The sequence below is a fragment of the Cebus imitator genome, unplaced genomic scaffold (genome assembly GCF_001604975.1).
Source record: "Cebus imitator isolate Cc_AM_T3 unplaced genomic scaffold, Cebus_imitator-1.0 Scaffold620, whole genome shotgun sequence".
In the NCBI taxonomy this organism is placed as follows: Eukaryota; Metazoa; Chordata; class Mammalia; order Primates; family Cebidae; genus Cebus; species Cebus imitator.
The window spans coordinates 754,893-771,470 of record NW_016107935.1 but is presented as its reverse complement, the minus strand read 5'-3'; the positions used below and the strand labels follow the sequence as shown (position 1 = coordinate 771,470).

At 39.5% G+C, this 16,578-nt stretch overlaps 1 protein-coding gene across 1 annotated transcript in view; it reads left to right on the top strand.

Annotated features, from left to right (window-relative positions):
• Positions 1 to 16,578, top strand: part of THSD7B (thrombospondin type 1 domain containing 7B) — a 569,933-nt gene that overhangs the window by 87,570 nt on the left and 465,785 nt on the right. The window contains exon 5 of the mRNA XM_037734459.1: positions 13,946 to 14,101. Within this exon, the coding sequence (XP_037590387.1) occupies positions 13,946 to 14,101 (156 nt within the window). The remainder of the gene's footprint in view (positions 1 to 13,945; positions 14,102 to 16,578) is intronic.

The following is a 16,578-nucleotide window of genomic DNA, read 5'->3' as shown; positions in this document are numbered from 1 at the left end:
AATGCTACCAGAAAATAGTGTATCTTTTTGGCTAAAGTATTATCTCTCACTCATTACAATAAAAATATCAGCATATAGATTTTAACTACAAGCAATACACAGGTGTTGAGATGCACTGTCGTCAAATTAAAAAGATAGATTTCAGTCTAGAGCTATGGAAATGTGCAACAAATCCAAGAGTTTCAAATCCTCAACCTGGAAGAGTCAAACATGGTGATAAAGAGGAAAAAATAGCATCACACTCTCTGAGTTCAAGTGTTGCCTCAGCCATTTATGAATCGTGAAATCTTAAACAAATTAAAAAAAAAAAACTTTAGTTGTCTCATTGAAAACTGGAGATACTAGTAGTACTCATCTCATAGAATTTTCTTCTTAGTTAAATTAGACTATACTTGTATGTTGCTTAGTACATCAAGTGTTCAATATGTGATCTAGTCCATGCATTCTCAGTCGGGGTGATGACATCCCCAAGTGGACAAAAATTAGTTCTTAGTGTTAAATAAAATATTGCACTTATTATATATAAAGCACAAATGCACATATGGCACATATGCAGATATAAAGCATATTTGTATTATGAAAATATAAGGGAGGAAGGGACGATTAGGAAAAAATGTTTACAAAAATTACTTAGGGAGAAGATCGTAAAACATAGGTGAGAAACACTGTACAGTATAATCTGTTTATTTTGTTGAAGTTCAGTTGCTAAGAGATTTGCACAGTTCACAGAAGTAGTAGTAGACTCTCAGTTTAATGGTTTTTAAATGAGAGTATTTTGCCAATTGACTTGTCAAAATCATACTCCATGAATTATTCACAAGAATGACTCTCCAAACTGTAGTCACAAATACTTTATAAAGTATAAATCCTTGCTGTGCTCTTTGCTACCCCGTTCTCAATTTTGACCCAGTGCCTCTGACTTGGGTCTATGTTAGGTTCCATTGGTTTAGACAGGTTGGAAACTACTAATTTAGAATACTGGTTCTGACATAGTGAAGAGCTATACAAGTAGGACTTGTGAATGCACTTGTGGCCATGAGTTCAAGCCAGAGGAGCCCAAGCTGAGACTGGACAGTGAGGAAGGCTGCAGGCCTCTGTTGCAAAAGACAGGCCTCTGTTCTCCTGCTGTATGTCCTAACTGTGGTAGTGACCATGTGGTTCTCCTGGCTGTGACTGGGGAAACCCCCAACAGGGAGCGGAAACAGGGAGAGCAATCTCTGGCTCCCTCTCCATCTGCCAGCTCTGTCTGCTACCCTCCTGGCCATGTGACCACCACGACAGGGCCAAGAGCAGCCCACTTCTGGCACCGAGCACCCGTGACTGCAGTAGTTGGAGCCTCAGTCCCCCCCACCTCCGAGCTCTGTGGCCTCTGCTCTGTGGACCACTGACTGCGGCTCTTCCTGGACATTGAGGTGTTCAGCGATGCCCAGGAGGAGTTCCAGTGCTGCTTCAAGGTGCCAGTGGTGTTGGCAGGCCACACCGGGGAGTTCCTGTGCCTTGTGGTTGTGTCTGACCACAGGCTGTACCATGTGAATGCACCTGGGAGGACGGCACTTTCGTTCAGTTTTGCAGCAAAGAGATTATGCATTTCCTCATACAGAAGAATGAACTAGTCTGCATTTAAAAAATTCTGTGGGGTCTTGTTCCTGTCACTACTCAGGACCTAGTGAATCCCATGAACCTTCCTTTGAAGTTGAATTAACTTGTTTAGTCTAAAATGATTTGCAAATTTGAAGAAATGTATGCTAACAATGATGCCAGCTACAACGATGCCTTCATTGTCACATATTTATTTTAGAACACAAAGTTCTTACTTAGACCTTGTCTGCTTTTTTTTTCAGTCCCTTAGAAAGAGGTTTAAGCTTTGGCATTTGTGACATCATTCTTGGAGAAGTGTGTTATTTTAGAGAATGTGGATTTGTTTTTCTTGCTATCAATATTACAGATTTCTATTCACACACTTTTAGGTTGGAGTACCTACCTTGTGAAGGAACACAGGTGAAGGTCTGTTTTTCTGGATTCCCCCTGTGGGCTAAAAGGGCATCTTGTGACCTGAACTGAAGTCTGTGAGACCCAGCTCTGCTTTTCCTCATCTCTCTCTTACCAATCTTCCTGTTCCCTTTCTCTCCCCTCAGGCATACTTATCTCAACCATGCTTTTGTATGTTTTAAACATCCTTCTCCCTTCAAATTCTTGATCATTAGCCTTAGGAAAATTTTATTGTCACCCCTCGTCTTTCTTAGTTGATAAGAAGAAAGAATTTGTGCTATTTACTTTGTAGTGAAATTAGGTGCTTGATATGGTTTGGCTGTGTCCCCACCCAAATCTTATCTTGAATTGTAGTTCCCATAATCCACCTGGTGGGAGGTAATTGAACCATGGAGGTGGTTACCTCCATGCTGTTCTCATGATAGTGAGTGAGTTATCATGAAATCTATTGGTTTTATAAGGTTTTCCCCCTTCCTTGTTCTGCATTTCTCATTGCTGCTGCCATGTGAAGGACACATTTGCTTTCCCTTCCCCCATGATTATAAGTTTCCTGAGGTCTCCCCAGCCCTGTGGATCTGTGAGTCAATTAAACCTCTTTCCTTTATAAATTACCCAGTCTTGGGTATTTCTTCATAGCAGCATTTCTTCATAGCAGCCTTGAGAATGGACTAATACAATAAACTGGTACTGCTGAGAGTGGGGCACTGCTGTAAAGATACCTGAAAATGTGAAAGCGACTTTAGAGGAGGTTGGAACAGTTTGGAGGGCTCAGAAGAAGATAGGAAAATATAGGAAAGTTTGGAACTTTCTAGAGACTTGTTGAATGGCTTTGACCAAAATGCTCATAGTAATATGGACAATAAAATCCAGGCTGAGGTGGTCTCAGATGGAGATGAAGAGCTTTTTGGGAACTGGAGTAAAGATCACTCTTGCTATGCAAAGAGACTTGGTGGCATTTTGCTTCTGCCCTAGAGATCTGTGGAAGTTTGAACTTGAGAGAGATGATTTAGGGTATCTAGTAGAAATTACTAAGCAACAAAGCATTCAGGAGAAAGCGGAGCACAAAATTTTGGAAAATTTGCAGCCTGACGATGTGATAGAAAAGAAAACCCCATTTTGGGGTAAGAAATTCAAGCCAGCTACAAAAATTTGCATAAGTGACAAGGAGCCAAAAGTTAATCACCAAGACCTTTGCAGCTGCCTCTCCCATCACAGGCCATGGAGGCCTGGGAAGGAAAAATGACTTTGTCGATTGGGTCCAGGGCACCCCTGCTCAATGCAGCCTTGAACATGGTGCCCTGCATCCCAGCTGCTTCAGCTCCAGCATGGCTAAAAGGGGCCAATATATAGCTCAGGCTGTTGTTTCAGAGGGTGGAAGCTCCAAGCCTTGGTGACTTATATGTGGTGTTGGGCCTTCGGGTGCACAGAAGTCAAGAATTGAGGTTTGGGAACCTCTACCTAGATTTCAGAAGATATATGAAAATACCTGAATGTCTAGGCAGAAGTTTTCTGCAGGGGTGGAACCGTCATGAAGAACTTCTGCTAAGGCAGTGCAGAAGGGAAATGTAGGGTTGAACCTCTTATGCAGAGTCCCCCCCAGGGCACTGCCTGGTGGAACTATGAGAAGAGGGCCAGCATTCTCCAGATCCCAGAATGGTAGATTCACCAACAGCTTGCACTGCTCGTGACCTACTGGATCCCATGAGCCTTCCTGTTCTCTGCACCTGGAAAAGCTGCAGACCCTCAATGCCAGCCTGTGAAGGCAGCCAGGAGTGGGGCTGTACCCTGCAAAATCACAGGGGCAGAGTTGCCCAAGGCCATGAGACCTCTTGCTTCAGCATGACCTGGATATGAGACATGAAGTCAAAGGAGATCATTTTGGAGCTTTAAGATTTGACTACCCCTGTGAATTTCAGATTTGCCTGGGGCCTGTAGCCCCTTCATTTTGGCCAATTTTTCCCATTTGCAATGGGTATATGTATCCAATGCCTGTATCCGCACTGTATCTAGGAAGTAACTAACTTGCTTTTGATTTTATTCGCTCATAGGTGGAAGGGACTTGCCTTGTCTGAGATGAGAGTTTAGACTTGGACTTTTGGGTTAATGCTGGAATGAGTTAAGACTTTGAGGAACTTTTGGGAAGGTATGATTGTGTCTTGAAATGTGAAGACATGAGATTTGAGCGGGGCCAGGGTAGAATGATATGGTTTGACTGTGTTCCCGCCCAAATCAAATCTTGAATTTTATTTCCCGTAATTTCCACATATTGTGGGAAGGACTCAATGGGAGGTAATTGAGATTGTATGGGTGGTGGTTACCTCCATTCTGTTCTTGTGATAGTGAGTGAGTTCTCATGAGATCTGATGGTTTTATAAGGGGCTTTTCCCCTGCATTCTGCACTTCTCCTTGTTGCTGCCATGTGAAGAAGGACATGATTGCTTCCCCTTCTTCCATGATTGTAAGTTTCCTGAGCCCTCCCCAGCTCTGAAGAACTGTGAATCAGTGATAGCTCTTTCCTTTATCAATTACCTAGTCTCAGGTATTTCTTCATAGCAGTATGGGAACGGATTAATACAGTGCTGAACAAGGGGGTTCCTCCTAAGAAATGCTTTGTTAGGTGATCTTGTCTTTGTACATTATAGAATGTACTTACACAAATTTAGTTGGAATAGTCCACTAACAAGAAGGCTATATGGTATGGCCTAATGCTCACAGGCTACAAACCTGCTCTGCATGTTACTGTGCTGAAATCTGAAGGCAATTCTAATACGGTGGTAAGTATCTGCATATCTAAACATAGAAAAGGTACAGTAAAAATACAGTGTAAAAGATTAAAATCCAGTATATCTAGGTAGAGCATTTACATGAATTGGGCTCACAGGAGTTGAAATTGCTCTGGGTGAATCAGTGAGTGAGGAATGAGTGAATGCAAAGGCCTGGAATATTACTGTACACTACTGTAGATTTTATAGTATAAAGTATAGACTTTATAAACACTGCATACTTATGCTACACTGAATTTTTTAAATTTATCTTTTCAATAATACATTAGTCTTATTGTAATTTAACTTTTGTGTTTCATAAACTTCTCAGTTTTCAAAAACTTTTAATTCTTTTGTTGTTACACTTATCTTAAGACAAAACCACAATTGTTCAACTGCACATTTTCTTTCATCTTATCCTTTATGTAAGCTTTTTTTCCATTTTAAATTTTTAAATTTTTTTATTTTTTATGTTATACTTTTAAACCTTTTTGTTAAAAACTAAGACACACACACATTAGCCGAGGTCTACACAGGGTAAGGATCATTAATATCACTGTCTTCCACCTCCACATCTTGTCCCACTGGAAGATCTTTAGGGACAGTGACACACAGGGAGCTGCCGTCTCCTCTATTAACAATATCTTCTTCAGGAATACCTCCTGAAGGACCTGCCTGAGGCTGTTTTACAGTTAATTATTTTGATAAGAAGAAGGAGTACACTCTAACAATAAAAAGTGTAGTATAGTAAATGTACAAACCAGTCATACAATCATTTAGTATCAAGTATTGTATATTGTACATAATTGTATGTGCTGTACTTTTACATGACTAGCAGCACCACAGGTATGTGTATACCACCATCACCACAAATGTAAGTAGTGCACTGCACTATGACATTAGGATGACTATGATGTCATTAGGTAACAGGAATTTTTAGGTCCATTATAATCTTATGGGAACACAGTTGTCTATTCAGTCTGTCCTTGAGGAAAGTGTCATTATGTGACACATGACTGTATTTGTACCTAGTGGAAGGTGACCTTTGTACTCAGCTGCCACTCCTTCCCAGTTTCAAATTTACCTTAATTTTTTGGGGGGTTATTCTTTGTCCTTTAAGCAAAACTTGAAGAGGAGGGGTACTTATAGTGAACTCTTTAAATGTTTTTAGGAATGACCCTAAAAGTAAATGTTAAAATGAAAATAGTCATTATAAACAAATTTCATCCACTTTCTCAAGCCTTTGGAAATAATCTTAAGTACCTTTCAGAATTACCACAAAAATACTCACCAAGCTTCTTTTTTTTTTAACAACTCTTACCTTTCCTAAGGTTTAGCTTATACTGGCTATATTTTTAAACCTATTTTTTTTCTATTTTATCTCACCTCAAATATTTTTTTGGAAGCAGACAAAATGGTCACTTATTTTTTTCCTAGTTAATTATTACTATAACAGCAGACTTTACTATTATAATTTTTCTTACAAATGCAAAATTATTGTATAGTATAGTATTAAAGGATAGGGACATTTAAGAAGCCTTGAGTTTGTCACTTATTAGCCTTGTCATTTGAGACAAATAACTTAGCTTCATTTATCTCATCTGTATAATGGAAATGATAATTGTATGTACCTGAGTGGTTATGATGAGTAAATGAGAAATCACATTAAAGCAATTAGTGTAGTGCCTAGAGCCAAGTGGGTTGTCAATGCATATTAGCTATTAATACCAACATTATTCAATTAAATAGGCATTTGTGATCATTCCTGGGAAGACTTGCTTTCATTTAGCTGTTGTTATAGGTTCTATGGGGAAAAAAATGAATTTTATGTTACAAAGTGCTGAGTGTGAAGGGACTCTTGGACCTTTTGAAAGCTGCCCTTCCCTCACATTGCATATGTCTGCCCTTGAAATCTCTGGAGATAACGCTTTCATTTTACTTGCCTCTCTGCCTTTTCACTTTTTCTCTTTTCCTGACCATTTCCCCATCTCTCACTTACCCCCTTTCTCTTCTGTCTCATCAATAATGGTGCTTCTCACTTTGTGAACTGTACAAGATGTCATTTAGATCAGCTCTTGTTCTTTCCATCTTCTCCATGCCTCTGTTTTATCTCAGCTAAAAGTATGAGAAATAATCAGAAAATCAGTTTCAAAAGGGGGACAGAGGAGAGAACATGTGATAATAGAAACAGATGAATATATGGCTGAAGGCTGCTGTATTTTTTCCTTAATTATGTAATTGGTGGCTATTGATTTTGGTTTCTTTCTAAAATTGTATGTGTACTTCACTTGTTTTGCCTTTATTTTTCTCCTGAAGATTGTTTTTCTATCTTTGCCTATAGTGCTATTACTCTTTATCATTAGGAAAATGACTAGTTGATATTTATTTTCTAATTGGCTATATGAAATGAATGAAATTCAGAAAACTTTTTGACATTCAGACAAATTTTACATAATTATTTCTAATTGCAGAAATCATTTTTAGATATTTAATCTGCTGTACATATATACACATCTTCCTGCCAAATTGTATTGCATGGTACTTTGCCAAGACAGTCACCATATGGCTAAAATTAAGCTTTTTTTAGGTATAATAGGATGAGACGTGATTTAATTCTTTAAGCTGCCTGTGAGTGCTAGATGACAGGTTTTATTCTATTTACTAAGTTAAAAGAATGATTCATTATTTTGCAAATCCTAGTGGCAACAGTCAACTGAAACAATGCATGACGCTTCTTGAAGGAAAATAGTTTTATGGTTAAAATTGTAAAATTATTTATCTTTCCACTTCAACCATTTGACTCCTTCAGTCTGTAGAAGAGGCCTATTTATTTTAGCAGTAGGTGGATTGAGTTTCTGCCAAGTCAGTGTACTCCCTAAATGACTATATCAGAAGCAATATTGTTTCTCAAAAATCATTTAGAAAGCAGCATTTTTACACAAGTAGGCTCTTTCATTAGTTTCAAATTAAATTTGAGCAATTGCTGATGCTTTTCTGGTTGTTTCTTGGAAAGCCCATGGAATTAGAGAGTTCTGAGTCTTTGAGTAAGAATTTCCTTTGGGGTATACAGTATCTGCATTTGATTTGGAAAATTGAAATGACTATAACTTCTTTAACTTCTTTGAGGAGGTTGATGTTATATTCTGGAAAACAAAATCTTATTTAAAAATAACTGAAGATAGAATGTTTTATTAGTAGGGTTACTTAGGTACCCCAAGGTAGAAAGCAGGCAAAATAATTTAGGTTTGGGGGCTTCTTAGGAGGTAACAGTACCTTTATTTTCTTTTCATCTCTACTTTTTTGAAAATGCTGGGGAAAAAAATTAGTAACTTGTGATGAATTCCTCTACTATCTGTAAGAAAGTTGTTTTTGTCCTAAAGGAAAGATGAACCCCATTATGCCTTGGCAGAATTACATCAAACACTTTCTGAATTTTGAAAGACTGACTTGATTTTTCATTCAGTAAAAAATATATTAAAAAATGAGACTCCTAGAGTACCTCTTTTTACTTTAAGCAAATATAACTTCTTGTGTTTAAACTAAAGAGGGACACATGATTATTAGTTATAATTAATTAAATATTATTATGCAATTTCATTTTAATTTCTTTTTGAAAAATTTAATTGCACTGAAATTTTAATCTTACAAAATGGCTATCAATAGGTGTGGGAAAATGTATACTCATTGATTCTTTAGCCACTTATTTCTGTGTTAATTCAAATTAGTTTGGATTCGAGTTTGATTTAATTTCAGAGAATGATACTCATTTTTCTTTACAATGGCAGTCACATACTAATGATCACAGCAGGCATTTTTCCTCCTAATTACAATTTATTTTGAATGAATTTGTATGCTCATCTGAATTCACCATGTCATTAAGGAAAATCATGGACTTTGTTCATTTCTAGAATTAGGAACAGTTTTTCTTCTTAACATTAAACATATCCCCTACCCAGCATATTTTTCCTCCTGTTAATTAACATTCTGTTCATGGATGAATTCATTATTTAAGGTGACTTTGCAATCATTAGTAGCAGACTTTAGCATTTCTTGTGAGGCAGGTCAATTTAATAATTTCATATTGCAAATGAAATATTCCAGGTTAGACACCAAAATATTCAAAATATTAATGACTATTGCATATGTGCAAGCACTTACAATACTATAATATTTTCCTTAGAATTTAGAAAGATGCTGCTAGGCAGTGATCCTGGTTTGTCTGAGTTATATGTTATTTTGACTCTTTAACATTTTGTGGCCATGAGGAGTCCCTGTAGGGATTAACATTGCTGCCTATAAAACCTAAAAATCCTATAAGACCTTGGATAATTGCTTACCTAGTCTGGCGGTTGGTCAGCGTGGGAATGGCAGAAGGCTCCAAGGTGACACGGTCTAAGAGGCAGCTGGAGGAAATGGGACAAGCACAAACCGGTTCCTAGGGGCTCATTGCATTAATAGAAGTCAGAGCTAATTAATAGAAATAAATTTGTTTCAGGCAGTAGTTTCAGAGAAAGGAGTGCAGGTGAATAGAAAAGCAGCAATTCTTAGTACAAACATTATGGCTGGAGTTTGGCCAAAGAGAACTGAGGACTCAGTAGACAGTAAATTGCATAGGTTGCCCAACTTTAGGTGACCCAGGAAATGCCTTCACCCCATCCGCTTCCTGAGATAAATTTATTTCAACATGAACAGCCACAAATTTTTTAACGTGTAATAGTCATTTGAACTAGAGCAAAATTTGGTCTCACTACCTCTTCCTTGGTGGGGACCATCTGGGAAAGTACTGGAGTTTTGCTGTAGCAATGAAGGAGGAGAAGTATTTGGAATTTATTAAAGGTATAAAAGGTTTAAAGTATTAAATTTATTTAAAGAGTCTTGGATATCTCATGTCATAGGTTGCCTCCAGTTCTGGTCACTGTCATTCATAAACAAAATATCCTTGGTAGAAATGGCCACATCTGCCCTGTCTGATGTTTTCATTCCATGGAAGGAAATCCAAGACAGAGATGAGTTGGCCACTTGGGTAGAGGCTCAGCTCTTGCTTTGCTCTGTGCTTGCTGAATCAACTTGGAGAAACCACCCAAAGTCTTGGGAGCTTAGTTTTTCAGTAAAATTGATGAATTAAACTAAATTAGCTATAAAGGTCCCTCTAGCTTCAACAATCCTATCGACTGTTGGAACATAGAAATATCCTGTGTTTACTTTTCTCTGGAAGATGACTCACTAAGTGGTCTGAGGCTGGTAAGTTCTTTGTGACTTACTCATGATTTGTTTCTAGAACAAATTTAGCCTAGGGTGGGTGTAGAGGGTCTGGTCATAGAGACAGGCTGACCCAAGCACATTGATTCAGTATCTAAATGAAGCATTTTAGACTTGCCACCAGACACTGGAATAATTTATTGATACGGATTAAGATTCACTGTCCATCACAATAGCAGGTGCTCCAGAGACGTGGCTACTTTGACGAATGGTCTCTCTCCTACCCCTGGGCCTCCAATATGTCACTTAGTAGTCCCCAGAGAAATCTCTTCCTGTCCTTTTCCAGCAAACCATGTCCTTCTCTACTTTCAAATCTGAGAATACCGTTAGCTCTAATGTTCAACAGTCAACTAATTGATAGTTAAGTAGTTATCAAAGGGGACTCTGGGAACTTAACCTCACAACCCCCATAATCTTCAACAGACCTCCAAACATAAGCCACATAAGCATAATATCTGTGTAGACACAGTGTGCTTAACAAATGCAGCTTCAGGACATATTTCCCAGGCTTTTTTCAGCTGCACTGCCAACCACAAACCCTTCCTGCACAAACATGCTGGGAGCTTCAGATGCTCTGTAGTGCTTGCCTACTGTGTGCCTGGGAGTTGCTCTGGTTGACTGAGTACTTTCAACTGCAGGGCCCAACATCAAGTACAGAGGTTGTGGCAGAAGCTGTCTGAGGGGCTCGGAGTATCTCTGTCATTGAGAGAGACAGCCATGGCAAGGGTAAGAGGGCAGTAGTACAGCTTTCCAGCCTTATTAAGATTTCTGGACTCAAATACAATTATTATCAACTCACACTGGCATATGGACTCCATGAAGACAGAAACCTGCTATGTTTTATTCACTCTTGGGCTTGAGGACCTAACACAGTGCTAACAAATGGTGTGATGCAGGTCCACTGTGCACTGGTTACCAACTAGTCTGAGTCCAGTGGGAGAGAATACACTCATATGAAACAAGTTATATGAAACAGATTTATTATTCACACATAGGCAGCAAGGGACAACAGACACCTATGATTCACTGTGAGCTGGTGCCCCACGGTACAGAAAGCTGCCCAGAGTGGATGGGGTCTTCACTGTGCATACCCCACTTGTGCTGCAGATGAGGGACCCTCAAAGGTGGCCCATCTTGGGTTTTATACTTTGAGGGACACCTGACATGCTGGGCTAAAATGTTGAAGGACATCTTGTTCCTATGGGGGACTGGAACACAGCCCAAGCTGTTTTGGCTGGCTTCCTCCTTATCTCCGGATGTTGCATTTTCAGCTCACTCTACAGTTATTTTGCGGAGCTATACACCACAAAGAAGGAAAACTGTATCAGCCCAAAGCCACCCAGAAAAGTGTCCTATACATGGTATGCATTTGATATAGGTTGAATGACAAATACTGAGGTCACATAGGGCTGTGGTTAAGAGGACAAACTCAGGACCCAGATGCCTAGATCCCAATTCCAGCTCCACTGCTCACTAGCTGGGAACATGAATAAGTGAACATTTCTGTGCCTCAGTTTCCTTATTTTGAAACTAGAGATAATAATAACATATCTCAAAGGGAAGTTATGCAGATTAAATGAACTCATGTTGATAAGTGGGTTATAACTAGTGCCTGGCATGCATTATAAATGCTTATTAAACATCAGCTTACATGCCCCACTTTCTTCTCCATCATTACCAACGTTTTGTTTTTGGAACTGAAGTTTGAGTTTGTAAGAAGACATGTTAACATGTCGGAGACCATACTTAAATACACTTCTGCCTTAAGCCATCCAGCTATGCAGTTTTCTACATATACAATGCTCTCACACATCCCTTTCATCAACCCTGTTAATATACTGCTTGATTTACCCTTTAGACTGAGAGCTCCTTGTAACTAGACACCACTCAAGAGTGCCTGATTTAGAGGGATGCTCAGTGATTTGAAGTGAATGCATGATTTACTCAATGAATGACTGTCTTGTGTGTGGCTTGACTTCTTTGACCTTGGGGAAGAATCACAAACTCCTTCCCCATCTCTTGGATTCTGCTTTACCCATGGTTCATCAGTCTCATCTGTGCATCCCCACTTTTGGTCACTCCAGCTTCTCATCCCATTGTTCCCATTTCCAGCACAATCTTTGTTTGATTGCCACCTCTCCTCAGCCTCCCTGGGCAATCCTTTTACCTTTCCCTAATACTTGTTCCCTCATCCTTTCTCTGTCCCCTCCACATGGATTGCAAACTGTAACATTTACATTGGCAGTCTTCCTTGGCACTTGCCTTTTAAGTCATGTCAAATTCTTTTGGTAAAGTAGAAAAGAATTAATTGCAAATGAAACATTATTTTTATTTTCTTTCACAGCCTCTCTTTTCCTTTCACCCTCGTAAACAGCTCAAGCTCCCCCATTGTTCATTAGAAATACTTTTTACCTCTTGGCTTGCCACTTTGTCATGACAGTATTTTTTTATTTTGCTGCTGTTTTGGTGTTTGAAGTTCTGCTGGGCAGTGCTGAAATTTATTGTCACTTTTACCAGATTTGACTCTTACACATGTGTTAAGGGTAAGACAGAAAGTAGATGGTGTGATTTACAACTCACTTCTCTCATTCTAGTGTGCACCTTGGAGGCATTTCTAGTCTGCTCAAGTGAATGGAAATGACAGATCAGAAATATTTAGACAATAGTACAAACTAGTCAGTAAGATAACATTCTGACCTTCACCCGTTTGCTAAAAAACTCTAGATTGCTCCAAAGCCTTTTTAGTTAAGGGTCTCTCTGTGCAAGAGTAATAACTTAATGCATTTGTCTGTCCCTGTAGAGGGTCTTAGACTGTCCCTTCACAGTCTTTACAAGTATTGGGATCTTGTCTTCTCCTTCATCTGTGTATGCTTATGGTGCCTAGAAAGAGTCTCCTGCCCAGGAACAGTGGCTCCCGTGTGTAATCCCAACACTTTGGGAGATTGAGGGCGACAGATTGCTTGAGCCCAGGAGTTTCAGAACAGCCTAGCAACATAGGGAAACCCTCTCTCTACAAAACACAATAGAAAATGTTAGCCAAGCATGATGGCATGCACCAGTGGTCCCAGATCCTCAGGAGGCTAAGGTGGGAAGATCAATTAAGTCAGTGCTACAGTAAGCTATAATAACACTGCACTCCAGCCTGGGTGACAGGGTGCGACCCTTTCTCAAAAAAATAAAAATATAAATATAAAAAATAAAAAATAGAAAAAAAGAAAGCATCTGAGGATACATGGTGAGCACTGCTGATGGAAAGATGGTTGCTGCAACCTGAAGTGACCTCCATGTGGCCCCACTCTGGGTGTAGGTGCACACCAGGAAGAGTCGGAAGCTACTAGTTTTGTCATTTTCCAAGAGGACACTGGGCCTCTGTGTAGCCTTACTAATGAAACTGATTTCCAGGGGCCAGTTCTGCAGTCACAGATTCTGAATTTTCTTCTTATCCTAGGAATCATTTTTCTTGTGTGTCTCTGCCAGATCCCCGCTCAGGGGAGTCACAGCAGTAGATTGGTTATGCTAAACTCTCCACCTCAGGGCTTCTATCTTGATTTTTTTCAGTGACCTAGTCATTTATATAGTTGAGATAGACTCATCTTGAAACTTCACAAAGCCATTTAATTTTTTAAAAAGTCATAACTCTAGATAATTTGTATCTATGGATATTTGCAGTTCTCTCTTAGATTCCCAGGAAATACTCTGCCAAGCAGGAATTTCAAGTGCACGTGCTTTGCCTCTGTCTTCTTTGCCTTTTCTCAACCAAAATACTAATCATGCGAAGCTAAACAACACATATTGGAAAGCATTGATGTTTTCTTTACATATAGTATTTTTAACTATAAAGTTTTATTTGCAAGGCAGGCATACAAATAAAGGCAGGAACAAGGCTAAGGATGTCCAGAGAATGTGACATGGTCCATTATTTTTTTGTCCCTCAGTCTCTCGACCTGTGGAAAGGACATTGTGTGTGGGGCCCGCCCCATCGCCCTCTCAGCTCTGCAATATCCCGTGCTCTACAGACTGCATAGTATCTTCCTGGTCAGCCTGGGGCCTGTGCATCCATGAAAACTGCCATGATCCTCAGGGGAAAAAAGGTGAGTGCCTTGTTTGCATGTGCCTCATTTACTGCCAGTGTGCAAACATTTATTCTGGTAGCTAAATCACTGATTAAGCCTGCTTAAGACAATATTTGTTTGTAAAATTTAGATAACCAGCACAAGCCTGACAATATTCAGTTTTAGGGAGGCAACTGGGACATTTCTGTGGAGTACAAAATTCGACCCTGATTGACCTTCAGTTGGGCTCATAGCTGATACTACTCTATTTGGTATAACTTTATTTTTTTAATTTTTCTAAGATGAAGTCTTGCTCTGTCTCCCAGGCTGGAATGCAGTGCTGAGATCTTGGCTTACTGCAACCTCTGCCTCCTGGGTTCAAACAATTCTCCTGCCTCAGCCTACTGAATAGCTGGATTTACAGTTATGTGCCACCATGCCTTGCCAATTTTTGCATTTTTAGTAGAGACAGGTTTCACCACGTTGGCCAGGCTGGTCTAGAACTCCTGATCTTATAATCTACCTGTGTTGGTCTCTCAAAGTGCTGGGGTTACAGGTGTGAGCCACTGCACATGGCCACTTCATGTTTTTTACATAGAATGGTTATATGGGGGGAAATGGACATGATGTCCACACTCACTTCTGAAAAAAACTGTTTTGTAAATCTATGTATTTCTTTTTAGATTTTCATATTTAACATTTGATGTTACATTTTAGATTTTTGCAAGGGTCATTATATATATTGTTTAGGTTTTGATATTGATTTTGGGCTTCAGGAGAAAACTCTTCAACCTTTATATTCGTGTTTAATTTTGTAGGCCGTTATGGTCTTATTTTCTTCAGTTTGTAATCAAAATACACATCTTCATATTCAAAATTTCATTCCTAGTGATACCTTGCCTTCTCTTTCATTGACCCTTTAGTTTCTATTAATATTGAATAACAATACTAAAAAGAAATATTTTCTTTACCAAGAGAAATGGGATCCAAGGATATGCCAAGAACTAAATTCTAGTTATTACATGCAAAACAAGAATCCATGGTCAAGCACTTGATGCTAGCACACTTGTGTACCTAGCACCCTGCTCACTGCTTACTGCTACATTTGCTTGAAAACCCACACTTCAGTAATCCCTAGAGTGTTCATACACACACATGTGTACACCCAGACTCACCTTACCCCTGCCCCTGGGCTTTTCCTTTCATTCTGACTCTTGTTCTGTGGTAGAAAGGAAGATATGCATTGACTTTTAGACAGGAAGAAGCTAATGTTTATTCTTTTATCAAACCATAGAAATCTGGATCTCGATGAAGCCTGCAGAGGGCCTTGTGCATTTCCCTTATTTGACATGTGACTAGAATGTCCCCCATGCCTCTGCAGTTTGAGGACACAGATAAGTTTCTATTTATACTAATACCTATAGTTTGCAGTTTTATGATTCTCATGTTTATAATCAGTTGCATGTGGTTGCATATGAGATTCCTTGGGGTGATTTACATGTTTTTAGAACAGTCATCTTATGTGTAGTCTGTGCTCCTCCTGTTTAGGTCACTGTCCAGAAAATCATGTGAGGTTGGGCTGCAGCTCCTGAGCCACTGTGGCATCACTTTGCTGCATGAAGTGCTGCCTTCATCTGCTTTCAAAGCTGTAGAACCACATCAGACCAAGTCGGTCTGGGAGACTCTTGATATTACTTGGAAGACTAATGGTTATAAGTGACAGAAACCCAACTGATACCAACTTAAGTGAAAAGAAGAGAATTTATGAGCTCATGTAGCTGAAACTAGAAGAGAGGAGAAGGCTGCATCCAAGAGTATAAACAGGCTAATAGGTCTCCCTCTTGCTTTCTAATTGTTTCTTTATCTTTACAGTCCTTTCTGTCTCCATCTCTTGTGTCTACTTTTCTCTATATTAGGTTCAGTTTAAGTTAGTACATAAAGCAGAAAGAAATGTATTACCCAATGGTCCCAGGAAGAGTCCTGAAATTCAATCTCATTGGCTGTTTTATGTCATGTCCTCATTCCTGAACCAACTACGCTGACTGGGGGATGTAGGGTTTACATGTTCAAATCGTGGACATGTGGCCACCACTGTGACCAGGAGAGGCACAGCTACCCTCCAGCTTCACAGATGGAGAATGGGGAGATGTGACTCCCTCAGAAAAAAATGAGGTGCTGGTACTGCAGGCAGGTAGAAGCAGTTCAGAGGGTCAGATTTTGTAGGTGTCTGTTGAATGGATGTTTACAAAATGATTTCTCCCCTTTATTCTGGGCCATGGATTCTCTACAGCAATTTAGAGAATGCTTTTGCCCTAATTCTCTTTGATATCGAGTTACACTCTTGTTGCCCAGGCTGGAGTGCAATGGTGTGATCTTGGTTCACTGCAACCTCCACCTCCTGGGTTCAAGCAATTCTCCTGCCTCAGCCTCCCAAGTAGCTGGGATTACAGGCATGTGTCACCATGCCTGGCTAATTTTTGTATTTTTAGTAGAGATGGGATTTCTCCATGTTGATC